Source organism: Protopterus annectens, chromosome 6.part0, assembly GCF_019279795.1.
Source record: "Protopterus annectens isolate FY-2018-M chromosome 6.part0, PAN1.0, whole genome shotgun sequence".
NCBI lineage: Eukaryota > Metazoa > Chordata > Ceratodontiformes > Protopteridae > Protopterus > Protopterus annectens.
In genome coordinates, this window is record NC_056737.1 from 30876980 (window position 1) to 30893594 (window position 16615).

Here is a 16615-nt window from a genome sequence, read left to right on the forward strand (position 1 = left end):
ACTGCCGGAGTCAAACAGCACCATGTCTTTCAAATTACACATGGATATACCTTGGCAAACACTTGAATCAGATTGCCCTGACTGTCACCAGACAGAATGGGGAAGGAGCAATAGTTTGACGAGGGGAAGAGACCAATCGCTAATCTCTGAGATGGGGGTCCTTCCAGCTCTGACCTATCTGAACTTGGGTCCTGGGGAACTTAACCAAGCAGAGGGAGGAAACCACTGAGGAAGGCTCATATCTGCAATGGAAAGACCTGTACTGTAGAATGGGGAATCTCAGCATGGGTGATATCAGCTCCAGAGAAAAGCATGGCACCAGCAAAGGAGGCATACCTGCTCCAAACAGAGGATTCAGACATCTTTGGAGCTGAAGTCAAGTAAGGACAGTAATCCATAGACCGATTTTTTGACTCTTACTTTACTTTCTCCTTAGGCTTCTTATGATTTTGGTCAACCTTAAGATGATTAGCCATTTTCTTGATCAAAGTACAAGTAGATGAAGAAATAGAGGAGTGAGCAAGGGGGCCTTCTCCTGCACGGGCAGGGAGCAGCCCCTTAAGAATCAATTTGTCCTCTCAACAAGGGCTCTATGTCCAAAGGCCTCATAAATGCTGGACTGGTCATTCAAATGTGCAGCTCCCAAACAGTAAACACATTCAGTATGTGAGGCAGAATTGGGTATCTTGAAGCCACAAGTCACACACTTTTTTAAAACCTGAAGATTTCCCAGACATCTCAACACAAAGTACACTTCTATAACATCACCAATCAACAGCAAGTACAGTAACACACCAAAGACAAAGTTAGCCAACAATAACTATAAATTGTACAGAAAAAGAGGTGCCAACGGGCAATAGAAAAAGGAAAGACAGAAAAAAGTCTTAACTACTGATACAGAGAAACTAACATCTTAAGTATATATACTACATTTTTTAATGTTCTGAGGTGAGAGAAAGCTTAAGAATGGGAGATGAAAGCCTTCATCAAGAAGAAGAAAAATATGAGGGGAAACCACCCAAAAATCCCACTTATCAGTTTTAATAAGCATAAGCACAGGCTACCAAGTTTGTAGCAATCAAGTGGCAAAAAAGATCTATCTTTTCTTTCTCCTTACCAGGGGATCATGGGTAAGGGGAGGAGCCTGAGCACTGGTTCCAACGTTTGAGTGTGGCCAAAGTACGGTACGAGTAAGGAACCCTCCATTGAGGAATGGATGTAAGCAACACCAGATCAAGCTAATATCTTTGGAGATGCAAGAAACTTAGCATTTTTCATGGCTTTCATAATTTTGTCTTATTTCTCAAGCAAAACTGCTTACAAAAGTTACTTTTTTTAAAGCTTAAATCGAGGGCTATGATACAGATCACCCTTCTAAAAATAAGGGCAATTATCTTAATTCTCATTCAAGATATAGACACATAAACATCAACAGAAAAGAAAACAGACCACCCCCACATTCTTGGCATTCATGCATTACAGGTTGCATAACGTCTTCCTTTCTTTCTAACACTTACTATTTTTAACATTGCAGTTGTACATAAACTTCACCAGATTTGGAATTGCCTTTGGAGTAAACTGAAAAAAACACGTAACAGAGAAAACATAGCAGACACATGTAGTCAAGATCTAACAGATATAGGGTTTTCTTTTTCAATTTCACTTTAAACTTACTTACCAAAACCTTTGACATCATAACCCTGGTCACCTCCTGCATCCTGTTAGTAAACATGCTTAGGCTGACTAATTAAGCAGTAGTAGTTCCCTCACTAGTCATTTCCATACTAATCAATCTACAACTGTAGTCCCAACTACATGTGTATAACAGTCAAAGAATAAAAATAAACCTGGTAACCGACAAAAGGAAACAAAAAGACAAACACTACACTATGTAACAGTTAAGAAAATTTACAACTAAGCATCCAAACCCCCTTTCAAAGGCTTGACCATTATTTCATCCTCCACTCTTCCTCTTGTACTCATCTATCCCACTCATTCCTACCTTCAATCATTCTCATTCCTTGATCCAGTTTTCCATCCTTCATTTCCCCTTCTCTTCTCTGTGTCCTCAAACTTGTCTCCCTTCTTCCTAGTCATCTATTTGTTATCACCTGTATCCCCAGCCTCCCCATCAAACACAGACTCCCACTGTGCCCATTTATTTCCATATTATACTTTGTTCCCCTTCTTATCTTCCTGGTATTGAATCTTTTCCATTATGTTCTTCACCTCACCTCTTTTTGGGATCTCTTGGCTTTCCTACCTCCTAGCGATTGTTTTCTTGTCCAACATTACCAGTAGTCATAGCAGCCTCATGGATTATGCCATCAAGCCCAACCAAAAAGGCTTTCCTGCTTAAATCCCCGATAGAAGGAAAGACCTGTCTACCTAAGTCCCTCAACTCCCTTCTAAAAGTCACCAATCTAGGTTTATTACCAAAAACACTTACCAATAATCCTTCCTGTTCCATGCATCTCCAATACTGTGCCCCCCCATGGAACATTCTACACAGTCTCAATGGATTACAGAAATACTTAAGCAAGCATGTCCAAGCAAAAAATCTTAAATCAACATGTCTTTATCCCCATATCTAGGGAGCTTCAGTATTTGAGTCCACTAATCTTATTATGCCCCTTCCCATATTTCCCTAATCCTCCCCTGCCTTGCTGGGTCCTCTGCCTGCCTCTGCACCACTTAAATCCAGTTCCTCCCTGCTCTGACAAAATCCCTCAATGATCTACTTTCCTCTCTCCTATCTTCAAAAATTTGAACTATCTGTGGAGTTTCGGGGATTTTTTAATCTCTATCTCCTTCAAACACCTTAACACCCCCTGGTAAACCCACCATAAACTGGCTCCTAAATAAAACTTTTCTCTAATTTGCTCTCATGATTTATAGCCTTCCGCCTTCAGTAACTGTGCCAAGTATCTAACATCTTCTTCTGTTTCTTCTCCATTGCCAAAATACCATTCCTATTACTTTGCAATTGCCACTAACGGATGAAAGCCTGACACATCTGCCTTTTCCACTGCAATTGTAGCCTGCTTTTGGGAACTTCCCATAATTCACAAAAATCTCCTCTCCTATCCCATTCTGTCGCTTATCACAGCTTTCCAATCAGCCATATAATCTACAGCTACCAACTGTATTACTCCAATTATTGCAATTATACATGCCAATAATTGCAGTCTTCAAATCTGAAGCTCCCAAACCTCCCCTCTCTCTCTGTTCTGTCAAAACTTGCCAATTAACACTAGGTCTTCCCACATCCCAAAAACTTCCTCCATCCTTGCTTCACTAACAACTGAATGTATGGGATTTTCATAAACACTATCCCAAAGTATAAAAATTGAGGCAGGATCACCATTTTCAAATTCTGGATCTGTTGAACTATCTCTAATCCAGTTCTTTCCACTTCTACAGTTGCTGAAGCATTCTCACATGCACCGTTACAGTTAGCAGTCAAGAGAATCCTCCAATTTTCTGTAAGCCAAACCCCTCCAAATATCACATTTCATCTTTCTAAAGATGAACCCCTCTCTGTCTATTCCTTTCAACAAAACAGCTTGTGTTTTGGAATGATTCATTTTATATCCCGACTCCTTTCCAAAGATCTCCACTAGTCTCCACAACATAAACCAGTACATCATCTCTGTGTTACAATATCTTCTTCTCAGTATTCCCACATGGGAATTTCTTATAGCTTTTGCCAGCGGTTCATACACAGAGCAAAAAAGCAATGGGGAAAGTAGGCAGCCTTGTCTTTTCCCCCTTTGAATATTTACATTTCCTGGCAGTCTTCCCCTAACTTTAATCCTAGCTATAGCTTCAATACATATATTCTTCAGCAGCTGAATCTATTCCTCTAGGAAGTTTCTTGGCATCAACAGCTGGAACATAAATTCCCAGTTAACACTAAAATGTCTTTCCTGCATCCAAAGAGACTAATGCTAACTCCTAGTTGCTTCTTACATTAACTTAACCACCTTAATGAGATTACCCATCATCCTCCAGCCCCCCACAAAAATGGTGCGATTCTTATGGATTAGCCTCCTTAACAATGGTCCCATTCTATTGGTAAGAATTTGCACAAAACACTTCTAATCACTGGTCGAATAGATATGGGCCTGTAAGAGAGAGGCAACAACAAACTTTTCCTTTCCTTATATATGACTACAATTTTCTGTTCCTTGTATATGACTACACTTATCAACTCCCACATGATTTTGGTGGCTTTTCTCCCTTCAAGATTTGGTATATCAAGTTTACCCACCCTTTAGCTACTTTATCCATTTGCAATTCCCACACTTCAGTTAAGATCCCATCACTTTCTAGTGACTTTCTCTTCTTCATCTTAAACCAAACCAAGTTTCTTCTACCTCCTCTTCTCTTGTAGGCTTGATAAAGCCCTCTCTTTTCTCCACTGTCAGAATCATCCTCCCTCTTTAAATATTAATGTCACCCCTCATTCCCATAACTTCGGCTCTCTTAAGACCTTCTTTCTGTATAGACACCTACAAAAAAATCCAAATTTCCTTCACGATTTCAACCAATTCCACAGCTACTCCTCTCCCACCCTTCTTCTTCTTTCGGCTTTTCCCGGTTAGGGGTCACCACAGCGGATCACAGTCCGCTCATGATTGGCAGTGGAGTTTTACAGTGACGAGTTGCCAGCCCGGCACCCAACCTTCCACAGGAGGCACACACTCACACCTAGGATCAATTTAGTGTGTCCAATCCACCAACAAACAGCATGTCTTTGGGATGTGGGAGGAAACTGGAGCACCCGGATGAAACCCACACGACCACAGGGAGGACATGCAGACTCCACACAGAAGGCACCCCAGCCGAGGATCGAACCGCTAACCGCTGCACCACCGCGGCTGCCCAATATTTTCATGTGTATAATCATAATTAATTTTGAAATTTCTTAATTTAACAAGAAGGACCCAATAATCTTTCAAATAGGCCTGTAAATTCTGTACTAGGGGGTTAAACAGGTTGTCTAGATATAAAGCAATACCATCACACATTATTAGGTGCTGAAACAATAGGACAAAATGGAGGATTATTGGAATATTTGTGCAATTTAGGTATCCCAATAAGGGCACCTAACTTCGGAGAATCTATACTCATAAAATCATATAAATCATAGGTTAATCATTCATCAAAAGTTCATATCAAAACCTTAATTAAGCTATAACTCTTGTGTATTTCACCTATGATTTCTAAATATTTGTCCATATTTTTTAACATACTGAGCATTTTTTCTTTATATTTGTGCTCATTCCTTACAAGCAGCCCTCCTCCCTTGTCAGCAGTCATGAACCGTAAATCTTTTTTAGCTTGTTGCTCATAAAACCTTTTAATTTCAACTCAAGTCATGTCATAAAATTTAAATCTGTTTTTAAATTTAAGATCAGTGGTTTTGGTAGAGATTCATTTTTTGGATGCCGATTTAGAGTGAGACATATCCTTCTTACTGATTTCAAATAATAGTCTTTCCAACTCCTATTATCTTAATCAAACTGATGATGCATTTCTCTTTTTCTGGTGCAGCCAATTTCTCTTCCCTGTCTTTCTCCTTTTTTAGCAAACCTGACAACTCTTTAAAGAACTGTTCCCTATGCTTCAATCTTTCATTTTGCAATCTCTTCATCATTCCCAAAGTCACTTTCCTCATTTGACGCTTCTCCTTCCATCCACACCCCAAGTCAAAGACTATCCCTAAAATTCTACCCATTTTCCCTTTAAACCATTGTGCTTTACTCTCTTTCTCATACATATACAGTAGGAAATTCAAGTGCTTCTTTAAAGCATTGCTTTCCCTTACCATCAGACATAATTCCAGCTTAGCATGATCCAAAAATATTAAGGGGTCAACCTTTACCTTTTTCACCCAATGGGCATACTCAATATAATATAGATCCTATCCATTCTCAACCAAGTCTTATACCTTACGGAGTGATACATATAGCCGGCATTATCCCCCTCCTTCCTTCTAATGTCAAAGTGTCCACCTATCCTACCACATCTAAAAAAAAAGTCTAAGAAATTTTCACTCACTGGATAATTTTTTTTCTTTCTCAGGCCTCGTCCCATGTCCCAAAGAACAATCACTAACCCCTCTTGACACCGTAATACCTCGCCCAGTATCTCCCTTAAGCTCTTACTCAATGTTGTCGGAGGGAATATACAGTGACCAGATATGGACTTTCCTTCCTTCTAGGACTCCCTTAACCCCTGCAAATCTACTATTTTTACCTTCCAACTTAATATTTTTAATGGAGAGGATTTCTTCATAAGCAATGCCACTCCTCTCTGCTTTTTCCCAAGCTGCACTCACAACCTGCAGATAGCCTCTGCCCTGTAAGCCACCCTGCATGCTCTGTGGTAAATGCGTCTCAAAGAGCCATGAATTTCACACCAGATATCCTCAAATACTGTAGGACATGCACTCTTTTATTCTTTGCCCTTACCAATTCACATTCCAAGTACATAATCTTATCACATTATCCATCATTGCTGTATCAAATTTATCTTCCCCACCCTCTGTATCTTATCCTTCCTTTCTCTTCCATCCTCCTTGTTTCTCTAGTCATTCCTAAGCAAGCCCTCCTGTAATTACTATTCACCCTCCATCCAGTATAAAACACTAGTATCCCCCTGAATTATTTACAAATTTACAATAAGAATGATTTTTTTCTATCAAATAATATGGCATACACCAATTTCCATATTACTGCCATAACTATGACAGTATAAAACAGCCCTATGGAAACCTCCATGTACTCCATCTTATGCTGCCTCAGCCAAGAATACCCATTCTCACATGTAGTCTAGCCACCTCTCTTCCTTGTATTCTAATATTTCCTTTCATCTTATCTACCCTCCTCACTCCATATGCTGCTTGCCATTCCTATTTATACTTAACTCCCTTTCCACTACACCCTTACTATGCCTGTGCTGCAATATGCAGTCCAAACCAAAACCAGTCCTGTACCTCCAACATCTGTCATATTTTTTCCATCTTTTCATTTTTTTTAGCCTCAGTGCAGAAGGTCCAAACATACTACTAGCCTAAGACTGCCACTTCAACCAGTTTACCTGTAGTTTACCACTAACAACAAAACCACTCAACAAAAAGTTTCTAGTTGTAACAACAAAAGCATCTCCTTGGGTTCCCACGACCAATTTACATAGAAGTAAAGGTGTGACATTCAAAACAAATTGCAAACATAGCAAAATTACAATTTTCATATTAGTCTGTTACATTCCCAACATCAATAGCAGACCTTCACAACTTCATGAGCAGGTTTCATGGCCGTGGTTGCTCCCATTCAAAACAAAGATATCAACATTACCCTATAGTCTCTGTTCTACCTGAAAGCCCACAAGTCTTTGACACACAGATAATGCATCACAGCACAAAACTAGTCCAAAAATACTAATAGTAATATAAGCAATGGTGCTTCCTCCCCTTAACTTCACCCTGAACCATAGCATACAAACAAAAAAAGGTAACATTTACATTTGTCAAATACTGCAATATTACATATAAGTAAACCACAAACAAAGGGCTCATCCCAAAAATAGCAACAACATTCAGTCGCTTGCTGTCTTTATGTCCATGAGTTGCTGCAAGGCCAGGCAAAACTACAGACCCTGCCCTACAATCACTGTCTACATGACAGCTCACCTTTCCCAATTAGACAATCATTCAAATAAACCATTAGGTCAATGCCCATTTCACCTAAAAGCATGAATATGACAACAGTCAACAGTTCTCCCTCTGCTCATAGTCTCTAACCAAAGTCACCAATATTCCAGAATTGAAGGCCATTAAAGCAAGTCTCCTCCAAACATAAAACACAGCATGGAAACAAAACAACCTACAAGTTCTGTGCATTCCAGCTCAATTATTATGCTCCTTCCCAGACATATGACCTGTTACAGGCCTCGGTATTAACTGTATAACAAAAGCGATGTACACAAGGTCTGCAGCATCACTTAGTCTATAGGTTACTTTAAATCAACCCCCCCCCCACAAAGAGTCACTGAAATTTCCTTGACATGAAAACATCAACACCTGGATAAGTCAATAAATTATTTACTTCTCAATGTCTCTTAATATGGTCAGTAATGCTCTGGAGCATCATACTAATATTGCTAAATTTCTACTGACCTACTCGCTTGCTCTCAAAACCCTTGATTTTGTCCTTGCTTCTTTTATGCATTTCAGCTTTTCTCTCTTCTGTTGACTTCAGAGCAACAGAAACCATCTACGTTCTTTCCTTCTCTTCTTGTTGCTTGTGGAATAGCCATTCTCCTATAAAGTCTCTTCTCCTGAACCTCCATCAGACCCTTGTTTCCTCCTGTTTGTTGGGCCCTGCTGCACCTTCACTGCCTCCACAGGTTTATCAAAAGACCTAGATGATCCCTGCAAGAAGATTCTTAATACTGCAGGACACAGTAATTTCCGGCATTGGCCTCTCTTCTTAACACAGCTTAATAGCTGGTGCAAATGCAGTTCTTTTTTGATGGGTGACAATAGAGTAATCCTGATCTACAAAAACTCTTCCACCTCTTTCCATCTCTTGTCCACCATCAGTTTCCTCCATGGGGTTCAGACCTTATATTAAACAGCTTCTTTCAGCTCACAGGATCTCAACTGCACAATGATCATTCATGGATTCTTCAGATCCTCCTCTGAAGGATGCTGGGCTGTCCTGTACTCTCTTTCATTCTTACTCTTTTGCTTTGGAATCCCCATCCATTCTGTCAGGAGGTGATGCATTACAGTGCTGCAGTCTTGGGACTCCCACTTCTCTGGAATCCCCACCACCTTTAACTGTTTTTCTGTCTGGACCTATCCTTCAAATCAATTAACTGGACTTCCATACTGTCCATTCTTGCATCAGTGTCATCCATCTTCACCTCAAGCAATTCATTTTTCAAGATCAAGCTCTATGCTCTGTCTGATGGTTCACTTAGACCTTGAAGCACCACCAGATTCTCCTCCTGTTGCAGTAATCTACCTTGCAGTATTTGCTTAAGTTTTTTAATAGGTTCATATACAAGCACAAGGTTACATGCCCTTGTGGGCCATTTTAAACCTTGCCAGTTTTCCTTTTTGTGTTCAATTTAACCTATAGCATTTGATTAGACATTGGTCTTATCCATTCCATGGTCGATAATTAAATATTACCCCTAATGAGAATAACAGGGATTATATCATAGATAATTTCAGAAGCTTCATGCATGGGATAAAGCACTTATGAGCTGCCTCTGTCCATTAATAGCATAGGAGCAGTTCTGGGTAAATCTTCTGTTTCCCATCCACAGATCCAAGTTGTGCTTAAATACGGATAGAGGTGAAATCTCTTTTATGTGGATAGAGAGTCTATTCCAGAGCAGTGGTACCCACTGTGAGATATATCTAAAGAGAGCATTTCTGATGCCATCTGACCAGCTGATATGCAGAAAATCCATCAATGCTGGGAAGGAGCATGCCTTGTATACCAGACACAGGTCACCTCTTAGAAGTCTGTAGAATACAGAATACAATGCTTTGCACAGGTCCATGTAGAAAGTGTTGTTTAGGCCTTGTATCCTTTCAGTAAGGTATTGCTGTAGGTGTTCAGTTGTTGCATGTGTCTGGACAGATACAAAGGGGCATTGTATTGAATGATTGGCCTAATAAGTGCTGAGTAAAGGTGAACAAAGACATCCCTAGATCTAAACACAATCTCTTTGCTAATAAGCTGCGCAATACAAAAGGACTTTCTTGCAACAATGGACACTTGTTGGTAAAAAGTTAGGCCACTGCTCACAAGTTCACAAATCCTGAACAACTGGGTCAAATATCAGCGGCATGTTGTCAATGTGGAAGTTCCTTGAGGTAGATGACTTCCCAGAGGATGCAATAATGCATTTTTTGGAATTTAGTTTCATTTCATGATTTTGGTACCAGTTATTTATTAGGGACATATCTTCCTGCATGACGGTTAAATCACTTGGGGATTTAATGACTGCTACTAGCATGCAGTCACCTGTAAACTTAGCCAGAGCTCTTTGTAATTGACTTTTACTTCAGATAGAAGCCAAACAGGACAGGTCCCAACACAGAACCCTGGGGGAGTCCACTGGTGAGTGGTCTCTTTGTGGAGGCAAGTCCGCCTATTTTGATTTCTTCCATTCTCTCTGTGAGCCAGTTGGAAATCCAGCAGGTGACATGGAGGGTTGGGTCAACCTATTTATTTATTTATGACTGTATTTAATATTTAATCTCCTGCAGCATCGCCAGCAAGGTAAATAGAGCATCCCTGTGGCTCTTGCTATTTCACTATCTCTCTCTCTCTCTCTCTCCACTCCTATGCATTCAAGCTCAATCTGCTTCTTCTTTACTTTAGGTGGCATTCATCTGTGAGGGATAAGTGACTTAATAGGCTTAACTTTCACTGTCACTCAGCTACTTTTACAGTGCTTTAATCTACCGGTAAAGGAGCTCCACAGAAACTCCACATCAACAAACTTTACAACTGATGCAAAAAGTTGCTGTGTAGGAAAACTAAGGCGAGGGCCCCAACAATGGAAAATCACCCTCCTCAGCCTCAAACAGGCAAATAAGACAACATTTCAAATCCTCTATGGGTAACTTTGAGAAAAACTGCAATCACAGCCAAGGATAACCACAAGTTCTTTTACAGCTACATACGCAGTCTAAAAGATAGGAACCAAGCATGTGCCAAACTAGTGACTAATGATATCACACACACTGATCCTGCAGAGATAGCAAACCTGCTGGCAGACAGATTTAGTGAGCATTTCACTCTCTTATCCCCTCCAAACTTATCACAAATTTTGCCCCCAACTTCCCCCCACACCCTACATATCTGAAGAGTTGGTCATTAAAGCCTTGTCTAAGGCAAAAAACACAGCTTCTATGAGATCAGGCGGAATCCCAGGCTGTCTTCTAAACACCCACAAACATGAACTAGCACCACCATTAAATACCCTATTCAATCACAGCCTAGCCACAGGTTATGTTCCTGTGGAATGGAGAACAGCAACAGTTATTCCCCTCCATAAGGATGGCTTGGCAACAGACCCGAGGAATTATAGACCCATAAATCTGACCACCTTATCTGTACGGCCAAGGAACATATCATGAACCTCAAAAATAAAGATGCAAGTGACCTCCAAACCATGGATCTGACCCAATACAGCTTCAAGGGCAGATCCTGCCAGTTAAACCTGGTGGATTTCGTCAAAAATGTGACCAGGGACATTGACAAAGGCAAATCTGTGCACACAGCATACCTCGACTTGGCCAAGGCCTTTGACACAATCCCACACACAGGCATTACCGATAAACTTAGCAAACTGAATGTAAACCCTTATGTTGTAAGATGGGTTGTCAACTGGCTCAAAAACCAGTAACACACAATCTAAGCGGGTATCTTCACATCAACCAGCAGACCTGTCACCAGCTGGGTGCCACAAGGGTTAGTGCTGGGTCCCCTACTATTTGGTATACACTTCTCAGAAGTTCAGGCCAAAACTAAGAGGCTGTGGCTAACCAAGTCTGTGGTCAACTGCAAACTGGGTGCAATTATCGAATCCCCAAATTATGTCAATATACTTCAGGAGGGTCTTACACAGACTAACGACTGGTGTCTTAGTCACAGTCTCAAAATAAATGCAAAGAAATGCATCATCATACCCTTTGGTAAAAACAATGTCCCTTCACACCATCAAATTAACAATACCCTATTTACCTACAAAGTGGTAAGGGATTTGGTTACACAAGTGGACTGCAACCTTAACTTTGACCACCATGTGTCTACTGTAGTAAGGAAGGCCTTTTATGCAGCACACTTGATTAGCAAAGGCATCGCCTCTAGAGCAATGGAGGTTATAACCTCTTTACACTCATCACTAATAAGGTTCATAATTGAGTATAACACCCCTTTTGGCAGGTACCACACATAGCGCCTGCAGCAACTGGGGAGACCTCAGAGGTTTCTAACTAAGAAGATCAAGGGACTCCAGCACATGCCTTTCCCAGACCAACTAAAGTTCCTGTCACTATACTCAGTATCATCTAAACTTTATTTGAGGAGACTTACACCTGGCTTACAGAGCAATCTCCGACCCAAACCTAATGAATTTGCTGCACATCCGTGAATCAAACGGGATTACAGCTACTCATTCCATGGACATAAATATGGCGTGGGACTTGAATAGGACATGCTGGAGGGACAGATTTGTCTCCCATTGACTGCCAAGTCTTTGGAACAGGCTGCCAATTCATGTGAAGCAGAGCAACTCTATGACACTGTTCAAAAGGAACTTGGACAAGTGGATGGCGCTCAGTAAATTCATACCGAGGATAGTGCCCACAACCCTCCTGGACATGTGAAATCATTACTAAATATAATCGTGGGTATTGGCTAGAGTATATATAGTATTACATTGGGATGAAATGGCTAGGCTTGAAATGACCTCCAGGTCGACAGTTTAGTAAACTCCTATGGTCCTATGATCCTATGTTTAATATCTTTACCACATACAAAAGTCACTGAAAAGACTCCCCCATGTAAAATATCCCTGACTATGCACTACACAACACTACTTTACTATATAACATCCAGTTTATATCATGGAATATTTTATGCAAATACAAATAAAAACAAAAGTTGTTCTACTTACAGTTACTTTTCCTTTTAGCATCCTTCTAAACATTAGTGACAAAGTGGAATATGTGCTTTACAGTCAACCCACAAGTTTAACAAAGTCAACAAAAGTACAGTCTTTCTCAGCCACTTTTTCTTGCAAAACCACATTTCATAAATGTAACTGATGCTTTATAGTCTCCCATCTAGTCATTAATTTCAGTGTTGCTGCTCTTTTTCCTTTTCACCTCCATCTCTCAACACTACACACTGTTTCAAATTCAAAGTACTCCTAATTCTCTTAGTCAACTCCCATGCTTTTTCGGTCTCATTTTCCTTTGGAATATTAGAAAAGGATTCTCTGGCAAAATCCCTCTATGAGCTTAACTGTCAAAAGAATGAGAAGTGGAGTCCCTGTTTGCTGATCCCCATATTGTTGGATAAACTTTTATTTCCCCTTTAGCCTGTTCTACATCCAAAAAAATCTGATTCTCCAGGAAAAAAAAAATTCTGTAGATGGCTGCAGCAGCTTCAATCTCACACCTGCCTCTCAACATTCCCCAATTGCTGGGATAAATGTGCTTTTCTTCTGCCTATTGTACAGTGAATAATCATTTTCCACAAATACTATTCAGTTTCCAATTTTTAATACTTTGCCCTTTTGCCAAAGTTTTATCAGGATTAACTCTTTTTTTTCAAAGGACTGCATCTTATTATTAAAGGTACAGCTGCTTTCTCGTGGCCAGGGGTTTGGACTATACACTTAATGCACCCTTCCGTTAACAAATCCGGATGTGGAACATCAGTCCAGCTGCTTATTTGTGTTTTCATTAAATAAATACAATGTGCTCCTTCCAGTTTCTATGGTACAGCAGAAAATCCCATCTTCTAAAGCTACCATATTTTTGAAACTGCTCTTCTTGAGAAGCTTCATATTCATCAAGCCTTTTCTTCATTTCAACCTCTGACTTTGCAATTTTACCAGTTCAGCTTCTATTTTTTCCAGCCTTTTGTTACTTGAGTAGATATATTCCTTTTTAGTTGTATTGGTTAACGTTCCTTCAATGTTACAGCCATTTTAACTAGCTCTGAGAACATTTGATTTATTTTTTCTCTAAATTACTAAGCAATCTCTTTACCAAAGCTGAAGCTTCAACTGATTGTTGCTCAACAGCTGCAAGATTCTTCCCAGCCACTTTCTCTTTATCTTTTCTGACTAATTTTCTTTCAGGTTCTTTAAATTTCTTCTTTGCTGGCATCAAGGCAATGTACTTACTAGCCAATAACTGAATTTTACCCAAGCTGACAATATCAGTCACTCTTATTTTTCAGTTTCTGTTTTCACACTGATAAAGCTGATATTTATCAGGTTTTTATCAATTTTTTGAGTTTTGTGTGTTTCACTGTCAGTCTCAAATGTCAGTGTTATGACAAATCAGTTTCGGCAGACCTCCTCAAATATTGAACGTGGCAAAAATAGAAGCACTACTTTAGATCCAATCTAAAAATGGTCAAAAACAAGAGAAATTAAAACTATTTTTGCAGGAGTCGTCCCCATGCTAATTATATATACCACCTCTGAGACTGCACAACAGTAGGGTAAGGGCAAACTTCCTTCCATCGTTGCACCACAATCCCATACAAAAGGTGTCCTGAAAAACTCCATTAAAAACATTTGCTCGCGAGTGTTTGCTGCTATTAACAGCCTCAAAAAAGCATTCTCTTTGTAATGCCTGTGCACTGGCCCAGCAATCAAGGAGCCTCAATTCTTATCACTAACACCAGTGAGGGGCGTCCATATTGGGAAGGATAACAAATACATACATAGTAAAGTACAATTTCTATTAACAGCACACAGAGATCACAGTCTGGGGCTGTTTTTTCCCTATCTCTCCAGATCCCCAATAAAACCCCCCACTGGCACAGCTATAGGGTACAGGTCTCAGCCTAGTGGTCAAGCTAAAACGTGCAGCACCCTCTCTGTCTAGTGCTTCCTATCCCTGCCCAAGTAGCCGACACACACACACTCTTTAGAATATGAATTATATACAAACACTGCTGGGGAAGGCTGGTACAGGTTCTCCAGCTATGCCCCTTCCTGCCAGGCTATAAGTTAGTAATCACCGTCACCAACCACCAATATCAGCTACTAATAAGGCCCTTATCAAAGGGTGTCCAATTATTACACTGCAATATTATTATCCAAATGGTAAGTGTAACTGAACAGCAAGGCTTATTGGAGTGGCTTAGTACAATATCACTATATACATGCAATGTACTCTAGAGCTTAAATTGTCTCTACAAAATAGCTACAGCTGAAAGATTTAAAAATATTTAATAATAAATAATAACACAAGACAATACTTTTTACTACACAGTGCTAGTCAAGAGTTTGGACACAGGAAAATGCTTAAAATAATATTGTAGAATAGTTCTGACATCAATACAGAAAACAACTAGTCTAATCTTCCTATTTCCTAGCTATTTCTAAGAGCAAACACAGTTCTAAAATAAACTTACATATAGAATAAGACAGTACTGGTGATGTTGGATGTTCTGAAGACAAATGTAAAATGCTCCGAGTCTCTCTCTCTCTGTCCTTAAATTGATACCACAGTACTACTGACTCATTTCAGATTACATCATTTTTCTCTGGTTCCCAGGCTAACAGAAACTCACAGTTTAGCAGCCCTTTTGATCTTGCACCTGGTCAGGAAGCTACAGCAATAAAATACATTATATGTGCAAATTCTTGCAATTAACTCTGGTCTCAAAACAACAGCAAGAATTCCTTCATCCAGACATCTCGGCTCCAAGTTTTGAGATCAAACAATTATACAATGATTGACTTATCAGCTTTCCTTCAGAACAGTGCAATGTGGTTACATTTTTGAAGTTCAACATTTAACAAAGAGAATAAGCATGTGGCTTACATTAATATTTACAAATGACAGAATTATCTACAAAATTCTGTCTTCACACTCTCATATGAGCATTCACTGTTTTGACCTGCAAGCATATCTATAGACAGAAAGACACACACACACACACACACACACACACACACACACACACACACACACACACACACACACACACACACACTCTGGAGAAGTTAGACATGTGCTTAACTTTTTGCTATACAGAAGATACAATTCTTTGATCATTTTAACACACAAGGTATGCATCTTTCATGTAAAAAAATATGTAAACTAGAAAACGGAACAGACTTGCAGAAATTACAACAAAATGCATAAAAACACCAACTAGCTTACTTCAATGTACAGACAGCAAGATGCAGTATCTTATGATATAGTGCAAATCCTCTAAAACCAAAGTGTTCCAAAGATGGATGAATGTCCCTCCCTGATTTTCACCACAGAAGCATATCATCAAATCTTCTGTACTTGCATATTTTACTTACAGTTTAGTTGGAAGATAGCTTGGTGAGTCATCTTTGCTGCGAATGATTTCATGGCATTTATCCACAATTTGGTAAACAGAGAAAGTGTCTCCAATGCTATAAAGGGCTGCTAGATTCTTGGCAATCAGTCTGCGAGTTGGCGGACCTGGAGTGCTATTTATCAAAGTTGTAAGCTGCTCTACAAGCTTCTTCTGTTTCTCTTTTATATCAGACTGCAAACATACAATGAATACTTAATGAACAGACTGCAACTTCTTTATCAAAATAACATACAAAATCATACAGAGTTCTGGCTCTTCAACAGAATTTGAGAGACAATACACACAACAAAATATGTGTACTGCAACAAACATTGCATAAAAGTAACTGGAGGTCCTCTCTTTTATTTAAGACATTATTTTTAGTATGATTAAATAATAACATTTAACTGTGAAATCACATTTGTCAATTATAGCATTTAGAGAGCTTTTGACTTGTTGTCACTTGCAAAAAACAGGAAAATACTTGCCTAAAA

The 16615-nt window shown here is 39.6% G+C and overlaps 1 protein-coding gene across 2 annotated transcripts in view; it reads right to left on the reverse strand.

The window, feature by feature from the left end:
- The window catches only part of HEATR5A (HEAT repeat containing 5A), a 2570019-nt gene that overhangs the window by 2443171 nt on the left and 110233 nt on the right, over positions 1-16615 (reverse strand). For both annotated transcript variants that reach the window (XM_044073826.1, XM_044073825.1), the window contains exon 2: positions 16102-16313. In XM_044073826.1, the coding sequence (XP_043929761.1) occupies positions 16102-16313 (212 nt within the window). The remainder of the gene's footprint in view (positions 1-16101; positions 16314-16615) is intronic.